The 16,592-nt window shown below is 40.2% G+C and overlaps 1 protein-coding gene across 7 annotated transcripts in view; it reads right to left on the reverse strand.

The window, feature by feature from the left end:
• HLCS (holocarboxylase synthetase) overlaps nucleotides 1-16,290 on the reverse strand; it is a 129,664-nt gene extending 113,374 nt beyond the window's left edge. Inside the window, exons 1-5 of one of the 7 annotated variants that reach the window (XM_054813818.1) lie at nucleotides 14,613-16,290; nucleotides 10,868-11,020; nucleotides 7,285-7,447; nucleotides 3,553-4,499; nucleotides 177-359 (exon numbers count right to left, since the gene is read on the reverse strand). In XM_054813818.1, coding sequence (XP_054669793.1) covers nucleotides 177-359; nucleotides 3,553-4,499; nucleotides 7,285-7,447; nucleotides 10,868-11,020; nucleotides 14,613-14,843 — 1,677 coding nt within the window. In that variant the 5' untranslated portion in view covers nucleotides 14,844-16,290. The other 6 variants (XM_054813819.1, XM_054813821.1, XM_054813822.1 and 3 more) reach the window with 6 other exon arrangements.
• Nucleotides 16,291-16,592: the final 302 nt, after the last annotated feature.

The following is a 16,592-nucleotide window of genomic DNA, read 5'->3' on the forward strand; positions in this document are numbered from 1 at the left end:
CTAGCAGGTAACAAAATAGTGGCAGAGTAGAAATTAAACTTTTTACTTACCTGTAATACACATGTAAACCTCACCAAATAAAAATATCACATAAGAAACAAGCTGTATTTAAGTGAACACTGAATTTGTCTTGTAGGGCAAATCTCAGACAACTGAAATGTAAGCAGAAGCCTTACCTCGTCAGGAGACAGAAGGTAAATAGGTGTTAACATAGGAATCTCACTTAATTCACAACTCAGGCCAAGTGATATCAGGATCTCTTTGAGAACTTCATATCTCTTTGTGTTGCTTATCTTAAGCAAATTAAAATCCTCTTCAGTTTGGACATCCATAGAATTGATATCCAGTTCCAAGTGTGCCTGGTAGGATATGTGTAAAGGGAATAATAAAAAAAAATAAAATTGGTATTACACATTTTAGCATGGCAGAGAGATATAAGCACAACAGTTCTAAAAGCAGCTTGGTCCTGACTGTGGTTGCTGAATTATCCAGTGCTACTACTGCCATTTACAAGTTTCTCATGTCTTCATCATATCTACACAAGTAGGGCTTTATTATCCTAATAAACAAGGGAATACCTACATATTTATAGTTTCTGATTCAGGGATCACAGTTGCCAGTACACTACAATTTTCTCTAAAACCTATGCAAAATATCCCTTCTTAATAAATTGGTCTTTTCCTGAAGGAGTTGTTCAAACTTGTATTTACTAATTTAAACTTGTCCTTCTGCTTTTCATGCCTGCTAGCAACCTAGAATCAGCAGCAATATTGGTCATATTCTGGTTTGTGCAAAATCAAAATTTCTTTCAATTTTAAAGAGCTTTATCAAAGGTTGCACAAGATACTTAGAACTCAAGCTGAGCCAGTCTATATGGTGTCACATGAATTAAGTTACAGTTAGTGCAGATAAAGAAATGCTTCTGTCCTAAAGAGAACTAAGAACCCCAGAACACCACCTTATAGAGAATCACTCCTCAAGGCTGAAGCAGATGCTTAAAAGTAGAAATGAAATGCAGAAGAAAAAAAAAAATCCCTTCTAGACCTCCTTTTTGGTTTGTTGTTTTGTGGGGTTTTTGTGTTTGGTGGTTTTTGTTTGTTTTTTAAATAAGTGTTCCAAGACATTTAGAAGCCTTTGTACCCTACTGTATGTATATTCATTTAATGAAAATCACAAGCTTTTATCTTTGTTCTCTGATTTTGCACATCTTAATGATGTTCTTCATCTTTCATATATGATCTATTTTATTGAAATTCAGGGAAATATGCTGAAATGGGGGAGTGAAGAGTACAGAAAAAAGGGAAAAAACAAGTCTGTGACAGAATATTTAATGGCTGATGTCACTGTCAGTCCCCTGAAGAGAAAACAATAAGGCTTTTCAAACCCAGACTGGAAGTCATTTAAAATTATAAAATGACACACTAATCCTTTTAATCTGATTTTTGAAGCTATACTGTAATGCCCTTTTTCTGAGGAAAACCTCTGCAGTATTAAGTTTTACTACAGCAGAAGGGTCAATTTAAATGGTACAGCAAAGCAGGTTTTACCATGGAACTTGCAGAAACGGATAGCAACAGTATCTAATCAATTTTCTACTACAAGCACACAGCACATGGGTGGCAAAGCTTCCTACATAAAGCTATAAACATGCTACTATGTATAACAGTTTCCAAAAAGCTGGCAGATTTAATCTGATAAACTGATAAGAGACAAAAACACTTCTAAGAAACCTGATGAATATTTCTGAATTACGTAATTGCTAGAAGAGCGTATGCTACCCGATATGTGAGCAGTTAAATTTGAGTGCTCTGGGCTCCTGAGAAAGTTCTCCTGTAACTAAAATATTGGTAAAAATAAGTCCTAGATTATTTCATAAAGTTTGTTCAGCCCCATTATATTCCTCATCTACCTAATTACTCGTAAATAAATCTTGCTCTGCGTTTCTCAATGTGCTGCTTGAAAGCAAAGACAGAGTAAGGGAAGTGATGTAATTGTGAACAGCCATGCTAAACAGAAAGTGTTTACCTCTGCTCCTACTGAGGCTAACTCAAAATGTGCAAGTTGCTTTCTGGCTCACTTTAAAAGTTTTACTATGAAATGGCTGAAATCTCCCTAGATTTAATAGCACAGGTTATACACCCAGGTAGACACACACTTCTGAGGCACAGACTTATTTTCTAAACTTAATGGTACCTCTTATCAGCCTCTCTAGCACTCAAAACTTTAGCCAGGTAGCTGTGAATATTTAAATAATCAGTGACCAACATTTAACACAGCCACAGAAGCTTCCTCACCCATTATCCAGGAAGACAGAGAGTAACAATAACAAAAAAAAATTATGAACACTCAAACTTATCTGTTGATTAACTTTTTGAGGGGGTGTGGGGTTTGTTTGTTTGTTGGTTTTGGTCGTTTTGGGTTTTTTTAACAGACATCACAATACCATAACACTGGAGAGGTACCTATATTATTATTCATAAGTGGAATGAATAAGATTTTGTCTCATTCTAGACTCCTCCACTTCTGTCCCCCAGGTGCTCTGAGCTATTTGCTAGGTGCAGAATGTTAAACATTTAAAAGTTTAAAGCCTGAAGTAAGACTCAGGAAGCAAAAAGCAAGTTTCCAGCAGACTAGATTCTTGCCCACACCCCCAACTAAAAAAAAAAAAAAAAAAAAAAGGAGCATATATTACTGACTGAAAACATGTCAAGGTTTGGAAAACAAAAAACAAGTTTTAGAACTTTAATTTTGATAGTAAACAGAAAAAATGCATTCCAGTTGAATAAAGGGGTTTTTTAAATGACAGAACAGCAATGCAATATTATGAACCTAACATCCACCTAGAAATTAGCCTTAATCAAAACACTGCTAAAGAAAACAAAAAACAGTTCGCTTTATAACATTAAGATACCAATAGAATATAACTAAGAAAATGGTAGCAATACTAGCAAAAAAGAACCAACAGACTTAAATCAACAATGGCATTTCAGTGCAGTCAGACTAACCTTTATCATGTAGTTACTCACTCAAGCAAGAATTATACAGCAGTTTTTCTAGACATGGCATGCAACAAGTAATAGAGGCTGGGACACTCTCATTCCCTAGTCGGATTTCCAGAAGTCCTGGCTACCTTTACCTTAAACCTTAAGAGAAGACATCTTTCAAGTTTCTTGCAAGGTTTATTTTACATCCTCTCCTGACTCTCTGCTTCACCACAGTCCATACTTTTGTAAGCATGTCTCTGTTTTTTATCTTGTCAGTATAAGCATTCACTCCAAGTCCACCAACAACTTGGCTCTTCCTGTTCCCACCTCCCAAAATATGCAAAATGCACAGTTCTATCACTGCACAACTTCTAGCAGGAAGGAAAGGATAGTTCTGCTCTTGAAGATGCTTGCTTATCATGCAAATCTGCTCTCTCCTCTACCACCCACTGTGGTACCTCCCCTTGACAAGCATCCCCAAGAGCATGCAATGGGAACACGTGAATTTTTTAGCATACCACAACATCATGTAGCAATGAGCAAATTAATGCTTCTGCATACACAGTACCTGAGAAAGAATGGCTTCTCCTCCACTGTCTCCGTAAGTCACATGAACAATAATTGTATCTTCATCAGCATTATTTAATCGACTCAATGTCTTCACTTTGGTATCTTCCTTCATCACTTCCTCAAAAATATAGCCACTGAGCAAAAGATTCAACTTAACTTCAGTGCTGTCCATTTTAGAGACCACTAATTCATGAACAGTCTTCTTCAGGGTTTTTTTTCTCTTTATTTGTATGCCATCAAATGTAAAAGATGAAGAAAACCCTAGAATCTTTCCACCTTTAGATAAAAACTTGATAAATTGTTTGTGGTTCTCCTCAGAAATAGGCTCCTCTGTGGCAATGATCAACAGCAGTGCATTATCAATCCATGGATCTTTCAGAACTTGTTCCTCACGCAGCTGGTAGATGGTGTAGCTGTCTATACCAACGCATTCTTGAAGGATTGATTTTACCTGCTCAAATTCCACTTTTGCAGTTTCAGAGCCAAGATAAATCAATACATTAGGCGACTTTCCAGCAAAGTTTACTCTCTTTATTCCTCTTACTAGACAGTCGTCATTCTTCTCTTCCAGTTTGCTTTTGCAATCATCAGAAAGCTCTGGAATGTTTTCTGCAGAGGCAAATTTGACCGATTCAATAGTACTGTTTTCAAGTTGCAAGCATTCATGACAGCTGGAAAGATGCAAGTGATGATGTTCTCCAGCACCTGTCTCTTTGTCAGACAGACTGTTGGATTCATCTTCATGCTCACGTTCTTTCTCTAGCTTGGATTTCTCCTCTTCACCTTGTCCTGCAGACTCAGCTACTCCTAATTCTGATTTAACCGTAGTCCCAGAAGTAGCAGCAGGAGTTACTTCATCCATTTGTGTACTGCTTACGCTTTGCTCTTTTACAGATGGTGCCACCTGGGCCAACTCCTTCAGAGTAGATTCCTGTAAATGGACAGCTGGAAGAGTTCAAGAATAAGAAAAAGGGGTTATAAAAATGATATTAAAAGAGTTATGATGAATAACACTACCACAGTGGGATTTAGATTCAATTTCAGTACAAATCATCTACAATAGCAATACTTTCACTTGTTTGATACACCAAATCCTAACACCAACCCCTTCCCAAGAACATAATAAATTTGCACTCATAACACAAGTAATTTACTCTAATGACTCTGTTTCAGGGAAGTCTGACTGAAAGCACAACACTCAATATTTACAAGGCACATTTAAACAAACTGACATTTATTGTGAGTGCAAAAATACTCACACAAAAGTAAAACACAACTGCTACTGTACACAATGAGGATGTGTTCTTAACAGAACAATAGTCTATGGGTGGGAGGGTGAGGAAGCTCTCATAAACGCATCACCTTGTCAGCTTGTTATTTTGCCTGTGCCTCTGTCCCCAGCAAAGGACAAAATGAATCAAAGGAAGTACATTTGGAAAAATACTGGTCTCTTAAAAAGGGCAGGGTAGAAAATTGCTTGCTGCTATTTTGAAATAATAAAGTGATTACATTGGGTAAGATAGAAACATTGAAGTATGTCTCTTGCATTGCTGAAGGCTGCAGATAGAAGTTTGGCACAAGTGAAAGGCAGTAAAAAAAACCAAAAAACAACTGAACAGTTTTCAGTCTGCAGAAAGGGATATACACCCACCCACAGCAAGACCTCTGAACTAAGAGTCCTAGGGAAAACTAGCAAATGGGAAGAACTATTAAATCTTCCCCTTTCTCCCCCCGAAAAGGATGGAAATGCAAAGAGAAAAATTTTCTGGCAAATACAAGTGAGTAAAGAAGGGCAAAGATGATTACTGTCAGTGTGAAATTTGCAGAGCAATCTAAATAAGAAAGAGGAGAGAAAAAATAAGGTAATTTTTCTTTCAGCTGCTAAGCCACGAAAATATTTCAAATCAAAGTCTGCAAAATTTTACTGAATCCCTCTGCACTCCTATAAGGCCAAATAAACTTACTATATTTTTGTTTCTGATTTCTCAAAGAAATTCTGTGAGAAAATTGATTAACAAAATAGTCAACTGGCACACAATACACCAGAACCAAGTTGAGACACTTTCTTCACTTAACAATACTTGCATTTCCTTGAAACTATATCCCCTCTGCCTAGTTTGGAGCAGAAATTTGAAGCAAGATTTTTTCAAATCCCAGAATTTCACAGCTACCAGCCTACATGCTATTCCATCAACAGCCTCCATCAGCCTGTTCTCCTGGAGCAGCTCTAGTGTGCACACAGTACCTGAAGCAAAATGAGCCAGAAAACATTCTGAAAAGTAAATGACTAGGGCATTCTCTTAGCTTCCATCCCTTCATTGTATGAATATTTTTGCAGAACAGCACCAAGAGACAGTTTCACACCAGATACATTTGTGAGCATGTTCCTACCCTCTTGCACCCCAGCTAACTGTTCTTGATTTTGTCATTCCCTGACTTCTGCCAATGGACTATGATCTACATAAAAAAGGACAACCAAGCAAACAAACCACCCCACAACCAAATACAAAAACAAAACAAAAAACCCGCTAGCCCCCTTTTTTTGGTGAGGGGCAGGGAAGAGGATTTTTTTGTAGCCCAAATTGTTGTTTTATATTCTACGTGACCCACAGTTTTATCAACACAGCTGAGAAGACACAACTAGGCAGGAAGAAATGAGACTGTTGCTGAACAATAAAGCAAACAAACAAAAAAGTGTGGCTCTACCCCCTGAGAGCCCACTACTCTACAATACCCTACAGAATGCATATTATGGCACTTTTAGAACAGTGCTGGAAAAAAGAAGTTGAAATCTCATGCAGCTAAGGGAGGTGAAGTTTGGACTTCCCACAGCCCAGACAACAATTCTATTTAAGAATGGTGTTACAAGTACAACCACGACTACTCCCTTCTCCTCTCTGTGGAATTAGCCCCGAACTCCCTCCCTGCCTTAGCTGAAAGTATTAAACTAATGAGGACACAAAGGGTCATAGTTTTGATATCACCAATGTCACCCCCTAAAGAAATAAACCATCCACCAAAAATTCAAAATTCAATTGCAATGACACCACCCTCCTTCCCCTGGTTCCCTCTCCCTGTTTAGAAAGCATCTGTGAGCTTTTCTCTCAGTGATCTAAAGGATTAAGATGCTCAAGTTACAGCAATTATTCTCAACCTATGTTTAGGTTTGAATACACTTTAATTTCAAAGCTGAAAAAAGAGAATATTTGTCTAAAACCTTCTGTATTTTTTTCCAAATAGGTTAGTTAATCTAACAGACAAGACTTAGAGAAATATTTCTCTAACTTCAACTTTGTGACATTTTTACATTCATGTATGTGCAAAAGGTTAAATAACATATTGGATACAAGGAGATCTCATCATACTAAAGTTAATTATTGGCAGTAGGTCATGAGGCATTGAAGAAAAACAGGGGAGTTTATTCCAAAAAAATTTTTAACCATTTTTCTGTTATTTCTGTTGTTGCATTTGTAAGATATTCTGTAAAGAGAACTCCTCACTCAAAGAGTGGTCTAACTTTCCAAGGATCTCTGTATTTCACAAGATTGACTATAAAATACGGTAGTGCTACAGAGTGATCAATTGCCTAGAATGACAACAGGAAAAAAACTGTGCCTAAACAACAGCATGGATTTTTATATAGGTATAAAGACTGTATGCACAGTCCTAAAATAACTGTGAAACGAACATGTTCTACCATTAAAAACTATTTGGGAAGATAGATACTTACAAACAATCTTGTGTGGCACCATTCCGTTATCCATTTGAAGCCTGTCTTCCATGAATGCTATTCCAAGGTTACTGAAATTATCTACACTTGCTTCAGCAATTAACTTATAAGGCTCACCAGGTTTATAGGCCAACGGTGAACAATAGTCTGACCACTTCACAATCTAGAATAAAGCATGTTTTTCAGTTTGAAAAGGTTACAGAAAAAAAATCAAGATACCAACAGTATTATGAATCTGCAAGATGAACTGCAAATAAAAACTGCCCTTCCTTCCTGAAGGATTCTGCTATTAAAAGGCAGCACAACAGTAGGCAGAGCCAACAGAGGGACTTTATCAAACCAAAATGGCACAAGTGGCAAACCCAAGGACTGGAAGTAATTTTAAAGAAAGTACTTTAAAAAAAGAGTTAGCTACTAGGCTTATAGAACACTAAATTGGCAGAATCGCTTTTAAGACTTGTTTCTGTGATGCCTCGTCTTCAAAACCACCACTACATCTAATAGTATCATGAGACAACACATCTCAACTAGAGAAGGCTTTCAGTTGACAGTTCCTTTCATAAAAAAAGTGCACCCTTCATGACTACAGAGTAGTCATGTATGAGACTGAACACAATCAAAAGACCCTACTGAGGAAGGGTCATATAGCGAGCCATACCTGCTACAGTCCTGAAAGAAGTAAACAAAGCAACATCCACACTAAGTGCTGAAAGCAAATTGGGAGTACAAATACACCTTTCCCAAAGATCAAGGCTATAAAAGCTTCAAGTAACATAGAAAATGGCAGGAGAGCATTATCACATGCTGTAAGTAAAATTCTATACGTGTTTATTTCCAAGCCACGGCTTTCAGCTTCTGATAGTCAGTGTGTACTTTTATTAAACCCTAGGAGTTTACTTTTGCTCTTTTTATCAGCATTCTTTTTAGAATTTGTCAGAATACAAAATGAAAGACCAGGTCTTAGTAAGAGACGAGAAATTATTTATACTCCTGCTTTCTGGGTCCACCTCAGTTTCAACAGAAACCAGTCAGGGATCACTGATAGCCCTACAAAGAATGGCTTTTCTGTCTAGAAATTAACATAGGTCACAGGAGCAATCTGTTCTTACAGCCCCTGTCTATGTTGACAGCTGGCTGCCAGAGGTAGCAGAATTAAAAGCATTTCACTAGAAGTGACATGTACACAGAAGAACAATAAACAAAATAAAACAGGAGTCTTTTCCCTCTTTAGTTTCAGACTTTTGCCTGGACTATCGCTTTTGAGCTTGACAAATCAAATTAATTATTACTGTATACGTAAGAACGCAAACATTTTCCATCCTAAAGAAAATGCAAACAAAACCAACAAGATTAAAAGACTCTGCTGAACAATAAACCCCAAAAGAACAACAAACTAGAACTTCAACTCAGATGTTTTTGTGGACCTCTCTGCTACGAAAGAGTAAAGAGTGTAAAGTAAAAATGTAAAGAATTAAAAAAAAAAAAATCTCCCTTAGCCTTCTGTCTGAGCTGGCCCAGCACTCCCCAGGTACACTCTGAGACAATATAGACAGGACAAGAAGTATCCTACCTAGCTTATCTCCTAGAAGTAGGGCCCACCTGGATAAATTCCAGTCTTACATCAAAGGCACTAAAAACATTTAGAAACCAGCTAATGCAGCTACTTTCTGTGTGCTCCAAGGAAACACGAGGCCAGTGGAAGCAGGGTCAGAAGACTTCAGCAGAAAAAGCCTGAGTTCTCAACAAGCTTTCAGTACCTCCAGTCCTCACACTATGAGCTTCAGGGAGATAATGATTTTGCCCAATGCAGCACTTCACCTGGACATCATTCCTCTAGAGGGCAAAGACTAACACACTCCAAAAGTACGTTCTGTTCTGGAATTATCCATGGAGGGTAAAAGTACTAAAAATTTGATTGCAGGCACAAATCTGGAATTGTGCCCATTCCCAATCAGTCCTTCTGTTCCTGCACTTGAGTTAGATAAGACTATTTACCAACCACTCTGCTCTCAATGTTCACGCCAGCAGAGGACTCCTAGATCATTTCCCAGAACAAGTGGCCTGGAAAATATATGTTTTTCATCCAGAGAAATGGACAGGCTGCAAGCAGGTTTCCTTTAACTCCAGAAAAGGAGCTTGAAACCTCATGCCAAAAAGCAAGGATGACAGATGGCCCTTTAGGGCACTAAGCAGGGGCTATTCAGGAAGACACCTTATAGACTGCCCCCCAGATGGTGATCCTAGCTTGGAGCACAGCCTGTTTAACGGGAGGGCTCTGTCAATTTTATGGTACCCCAGCAACCAGGCCAGAGGTTTTATTATTGCCTATCCAGTGATATCCTAGCATGCACGTCTTTCCATTTCTCCTCTTTCCAGTAGGCAATAAGGTCCCTTCTGTCCTCTTCACTACAGAGTGCATACAGCATACACAACTGACTGCCTTAGGAAGAAACTATGACAAACTGTACCACTTAGAAGATTTTTCCTACCTGCAAGGTAAGTTTATCTTTTACTTTGGGTTACAACCTTTCTCCCCATTCGGACCTGCATCCAAGCTGAGATGTCTGGGCAGCAAGCATTCCTCATGTGAGGAAAAAGTGTAGGGGAGAGAAACATTATGTCAAGTTTATAGTAAGTTTTGATAGGGTCTGGATACTATTTTTATGCATAATCTGTTTAGAGATGCTATATATTCAGTAATTCAAGTTTTAGAACATCATCTTTTAAATCCACATCTTTGCACTTTCAATATAGTAGTGGAGAAGACACTTTTTAGACTGCAAAGTATCTAGGACATGAACATTTTCTAAGTGTGCTTGCCATAAAGATTTCAGTACTAGTTTAATTTATATCTTTGGCTGCCTCAATAACATCTTGTAAGTACTATGTATTAAAAGGCAAACACAATTTACAGAATTCCAACCCAGAAGTATTCCATTCCCCCACTGCATTTTATAGAAAAGCAGAGATTAAAAGCTTGATTTTGGCCTCACTTCTACAGACTGACAAAATTATCCAAATGTATAATACTTTAACTTGTACTTATAAATCACAATGAAAGGAAGCTTCCAAGAGAGACTTCTATTTCAATTACAACTTTTCACAACCACTTGGTTGGAGGCTTGAAGAGCTTTTTAGATATCTTAACATATGCTTGCTCTGTATATTCTTACCGAGGCATTTGTTTCAGCTAGTGTCAGACAGGATACTGAGCTAAACAGACTTCTGATCTGCTTTGGTACAACAGCTTTCAAGTATTTTTTTCTTATTCAGCATATCTAACCATATATGACTTATCCAAAGTCACAATGGAATTCTGCAGTTCCCTTCCACAGCCAGAGAAACGTGCTACTAAAAAAATCTCAATAAAACGTCTAGGGGTCTATTTGGCGCATAAAATAGAACTAGAGTATTAACAGTGATTCATTTTAATGAAGAGATTATCTTTTTATTCCAAATAACATTATAAACATACAAAATCTATCTGTCATTGATTTTTTTTCCTTCAAGTGTTTTAGGTTTATACCTACCAAATGACCCATCTGTACTACTTTCTATGCAGGAAACAAAGAGAACTACTTACCTCTTTTGAAGAGCGAGGTACTTTCTGCAAATTATCTGTCTGAGCTGAAGTGCTTTCTGTCACAAAAGCTATATGTTCTGCTTTAAGTAACTTATCAGGATAAATAAAAGGAGAAATGAGAAGCAGACTCCATCTGTTTAAGTCATCAAGGAACTGAAAGAGATAGGAAAGAAAAATAAGTCTGTATAGCAAGCATCTGATGTAATAGTTTATTTTTAAATCATGTCCAGTCTAAATTCAAGTCTGACCCTTCAGCCCCTACCATTTCACACTGCCCATGAAGAAAAAAAAAGGGTAAAGGTCTGAACCATTAAGCAGGAACACATCAAAAATAAACCTAAAAGTAACAACCAAGCTTTTAAGCCAATACAGACTCCAGCTTTCAGCTTTACAGGAAGAGTGCACAAGTGAGCAGGCCATAAGACCACTATGCCATTGGCACTGTGACTGTTGTGGGCCATTTGCCTCTGGCAACATCCCTCATTAAACCCAATCCTCCTCTCTCATTTGCACTGCAGTTCACCCTGCCTCTTCCTTCCCTCTTCTCCCCTGACTAAACAAACTCATAGCCCTGCTCTCTCAGTTCTGGTGGCTGAAGGGCGCTGCCTGCTACTTGGCAGGGACTGAGAAAGCAGTCACAACACACAGTCTGCCTGGTCAGTCACTGCAGCCCCTCTAACTGGAGGGTACTCCAGGCAGCATTCATTCTGGCTGGGTAACAACCCTCCAGGAAACATACAGTCCCACTGCTAAGTCACATACGCTGTCTCTGCGCCCATCTGCCAAAAGACTAACCAACTTGTGAGCCACAACTGACACAAGAACTATTATATACTACACAGGTCTAACTTTTTAGACCTAATTTACAAAATTTCAGGACTTCCTCTGTAAAGCTTGTTACATAAAGACAGTTATATTTTATGAACATGTACAACCTCAGGACAAATTCTTTAAAAAGTTATTTGAAAAATTAAAAAATAAAACTGAAAGAAGAGGGTACTTTTAAAATTTATTTTTGTTTATATTTATTTAATATATTTTTATTTAATATATTAAGTCCTCATGCATTTGAACCAAAATTACTCATTCAGTATGTAACTTTAAGTTTGGAGTTAATTCTTTAACTCATTCAAAATAAATTTGTCTATCTATTTAGCAGACCATTATACAAACATCTCCTTAATTAAATTATAAAAATGGTTCCATCTCTTTTCCTCACAAATGAGCAAATAAAGCTCAATAGCTGGAATCAGTAGACCAAACAACAGTTTTAAGAATCTCAAAGCTTCTTAGTACATAATCTGATCCCACACCATATTACATCAACTTTTATGTAGATACTGCATTGGACTTAATTTCAAAAGTGGCAAACATTAGAAATAGGTATTTTTCTACAACAATATTAGAAACACATGCTTTGCACACCTTCAGTAATTTTATGCAGAAACATAAGAGAATTTCCCTATAGCACACTAAATGCATGCATCACTCCACATCTGAAATGAAACCGCACAATATTAAGTCTATGGGGATAGATTGCCAATCAAGCCAGCTTTACTGAGCACAGAAACTGCAAGAGTAAACATTGCTACCTTCCACAGGAACGTTAACTGAACTCATGAAGCTTTATATTACCCTAAGCATCCAAACTGATTAAAGATCAAACAAAAAAAACTTTACAGGTTACAATTTATGACTTGCTGTTATCGCATCTTATCTTAAGGAAGTTACTGATCTCATTCCAGAGGCAGTTATACCTACTCAGAAAGCCAAGTAGCTCAGCTAGCTTCCTAGATGCCAAAAAAGCATGCTAAGTTAACCTTTTTCTCTTCACAGTGTTCACAGATGATGCAGAGAGCTCCACAGTGATGCTGCCTCTATCTTTAATGCAGTCAGATCAGAGCCCTTGTCTGCCACACTGCACCTCGATAGTGTGGCACATGTCTTCCACAGGGATTCTCAGAGTCAAATGCAACTGGTAACTTTCAATACATATATTTAAGATACAAATACATTTACGCCAAACTTCAGTTCCCTAGAGGGTTTCCCAGCTCCCAATAAACACAAACAAACTGACAAGCTTATAAAGTCAGTCTGCATGAATAACATTGCAGACAGAAAAAAAATGTGCTTACTGTGCAAGGACCAAGGAGAAGCTATTTCAGAAACGAGCAGAAGTGGAGCAAACAACAGCATAGATAAGTTGCAATATGATTTACAAAACAATAATCGGGTCAATTGAGGCTGAACTCCTCTAAATACACAGACAATTATTTGGGTTTGTTTTTAAGAGCTTTATCAAAATATGAATTAAGTATTTAACTTTCTTGTGAGAGATTCTGAGATTGTGACCATCGCTTTTAATATGAAATAATCTGCTCGCTAGATAGCAAAAAGACTATTTTTGAACAAACCCCATTAGCATTTATGATCTTATTTCCACTGCACTGAAAATATCCTCTTTACACACTGAATTTATGAAAAGCTTCTCTGCTTCTTAAAGAGTAAGCACTTAACCAAAGACATGCTTCATAAATACATTTCAGTAACACCCATTTAAGTAAAGTGTGTAATAAATGAGATAAAGTCCACAAACACACCTGTAAACATGAGTAAAAAGGAGATCAATAAGATTCTTATTCACATGAATTCTGATATTTAGTGACAAATAAAACACTCATTTAAATAATTCAGATGATTCGGGGGGGGGAGTGAGGTGCCAGAGGAGTTCCACTTCTAAATCTGAAAGTCAGAAGCAAGCTTACTTTCAGTTTTACTTCATGACATGGCAAGTGAAACTTGCTCAGGCACAGTATTTTTCCAGTCTCATGGGCTGCCACAGCCTCACCCCACCCTCCTCTCTCACTGCCCATTTGCAAAAAGAAAGTGATTTTCACAGAAATTTTTTTTTTCCGTGTCATTTTCCCTCACTGGAAACAACATTTGGTATTGGGAGAAACATGCAGTTCTCCATAACTAAAAGCTCAATTCACTCTCCATTACAGATTCAGGTACATTTTAAATCTCTGACACAAATCATGAATGCACAAATATGGCAAACGTTTTTAGACTAATGCCTTATATGTGCTAAAAAATACATTACTAATATGGAAACACTATCAAATGCTCCTATTGCCATAGCTGCACTTACAAACATATAGTAAAAAACACTCCTCAGCCCACTCGCTCAACTAACAAGCTATAGTAGTGAGGAGAGGTAACTACAACTGTACTAAGATTTTCTACCAAAGCAATTACCTGGGCCTTACCTAAGCCTTACCCTTGACAAGAAGGGCTGTGACAGACCCGGGAAGCTACACGAGTTATTTTTTTTCAATCCCAAGTCCCAGCCCGCCACTGAGAAGCTCGCTGTCACACGCCGAAAGATAAAGCGCAGCCCCAAGCCCGCAACCGCCGTTCCCCTTTCCCTCCAAGATCCGCTACCTCAGCTCACGACAGCCGCCACGCTAGATAAGGCGCCGTGCCACGCCGCTGCCGCTGCCGCTACCGCTACACCCGCTCCTCCCTCCCCTTCCCCCCCCCCCGCCCCGGACCGCGGGAGGCGTGCCCGGGCGCCGTGGGGGAAGAGGCGGCCGCGCAGTTCCGCCGGCAAGGAAGGCGGCTCGCCGTTGTCACGGTAACACGGAAGGCCGCTCCCAGCACGGCTGCTTCCTCGCCCGAGCGGCTCCGAGCGCCGCTGGGGGAAGCGCCGCCCAGGTTTCAGCCCCACGGCTCGGGGCGGTACCTGCGTCTCGTCCGTGAAAAAGACTTTGTTCCCTATCCTGAGGCAGACTCGCTCCTCGGGCGGCACCTGCCTGTGCGGCTGCCGAGCCGGGAGCGCCGAGGTAGCGGCGCAGCAGCAGAAAGTGAAGGAGCAGCGGGAGCGGTGGAGGCGGCGCACGGTACGGCGGATGAGCGCGGCCGAGCAAGGCCCCCAACGCGCCCATAGGTAGAGGTAGCACAGCGTGATCAGCATGGCGCGCACGCCCCGCCCCACCGTCGGCCCGGCCTCCCAACGGCCGGTTGGGTGAGTCGGACGGCCACTCTGATTGGCTGGCGGCCTCGCGCGCTCTGCGCCCCGCCTCTTTTAAAGCGCAGCGGGGTGCGTTGAGGAACCTGGCGCTGCTCTCGCCCGTAGAGGGGCTCGAGGTGCGGCTCACGCAGCGAAACCGGCGGTGGCCGCGGTCACAAAGGAGCGCCTGCTACTGCAGAAAATACAAAATTCTGCTTTGAAACAATGTGTAAAGAAAAAAATTATTAAAGCGGGCCATGTTAGTTGTACTCAGGTTCTGGGGTGAGGAGGAGTGGCCTATGTCCCCCTATCCTGGGCACCACAGGGCTGTCTCCTCAGAGAGTCCTGCAGCTTCTGCTCTCCAAAGCCAATGCCGTCCTGATGGACAACGGTTTTGGATGAATGCAACAGTTCAGTGTTGTGATCAGGGGCTGTGGGACCTGCCCTTCAGCTCTGTGTGTCACACATGGTACCATTTACGGTGTGAATGCAGGGCAAGAAACTGAACTCAGGTTTCCACTATAGAGACTGGTTTATTATCCTGTCATCTGCATTCGATCTTGCCAACTGTATCTTGGGCTGCATCAAAAGAGGCATGACCAGCAGGTCAAGGGAGGTGATTCTGCCCTTCTACTCCGCTCTCATGAGACCCCACCTGGAGTACTGCGTCCAGCTCTGGGGCCCCAGCATAAGAAGTACATGGAGCTGATGTAGAGAGTCCAGAGGAGGGCCATGAAGATGATCAGAGGGCTGGAGCACCTCTCCTATGAGGACAGGCTGAGAGAGTTGGGGTTCTTCAGCCTGGAGAAGAGAAGGCTCTGGGGAGACCTTATAGCAGCCTTCCAGTACCTAAAGGGGGCCTACAGGAAAGCTGGGGAGGGACTTTTTACAAGGGCATTGAGTGACAGGAAAAGGGGTAGTGGTTTTCAACTGAAAGAAGGTAGATTTGGTTTAGACATCAGAAAGAAATTTTTTACTGTGAGGGTGGTGAGGCATTGCATTGCCCAGGGAAGTTGTGGATGCTCCATCCCTGGAAGTGTTCGAAGTCACGTTGGATGATGCTTGGGGCAACCTGATCTAGTGGAGGCTGTCCCTGCCCATGGCAGGGGGGTTGGAACTAGATGATCTTTGACGTCACTTCCAACCCAAACCATTCTATGGTTCTGTGAAATTATATATCCGGTATGCAAAACAGTAAGAGCCAAACTATTCATTGCTTGTTTCTGTGCAGCAACAGGGAAGGATCTCATCTTCCTCAGAAATAGCTCCACACTGCGACCTGACCTTATTTGAAGTCCATGGTACCCTAGAGGTGCAGTATCCCCTCCATTACAGAACCAGATGAAGACACCAGTCTCCAGGTCCCATAACCAGTCCAGTGCAGCCACCAGAGGGCAAAGCAGGCACGAATGGCTGCATTCAATTTCAGCAGATTTGTTGGATTCACTGAACAAGAAAGATGAAGTCAGGGCTCAGCGGGGCTGGTCATTGAAGCTGAAGAACAGCCTGACAGGGAATAAAACTGTAGGATTTGCATGTGCCACGTGTGCTGCAAATACAACTTGGCACTGCAGAATATGCAACGGAGGTAACGAGGTATCCTATACTCCTCTGGTACATCTATGCAGGAAAGTTTTTTAAATAATTTCTATATTTTATACAGGAGGTAGCACAACATTGAGTTCTGTGGAAAGAACACGTATCAGTTTGATC

The sequence above is a fragment of the Grus americana genome, chromosome 1, assembly GCF_028858705.1.
Source record: "Grus americana isolate bGruAme1 chromosome 1, bGruAme1.mat, whole genome shotgun sequence".
NCBI lineage: Eukaryota > Metazoa > Chordata > Aves > Gruiformes > Gruidae > Grus > Grus americana.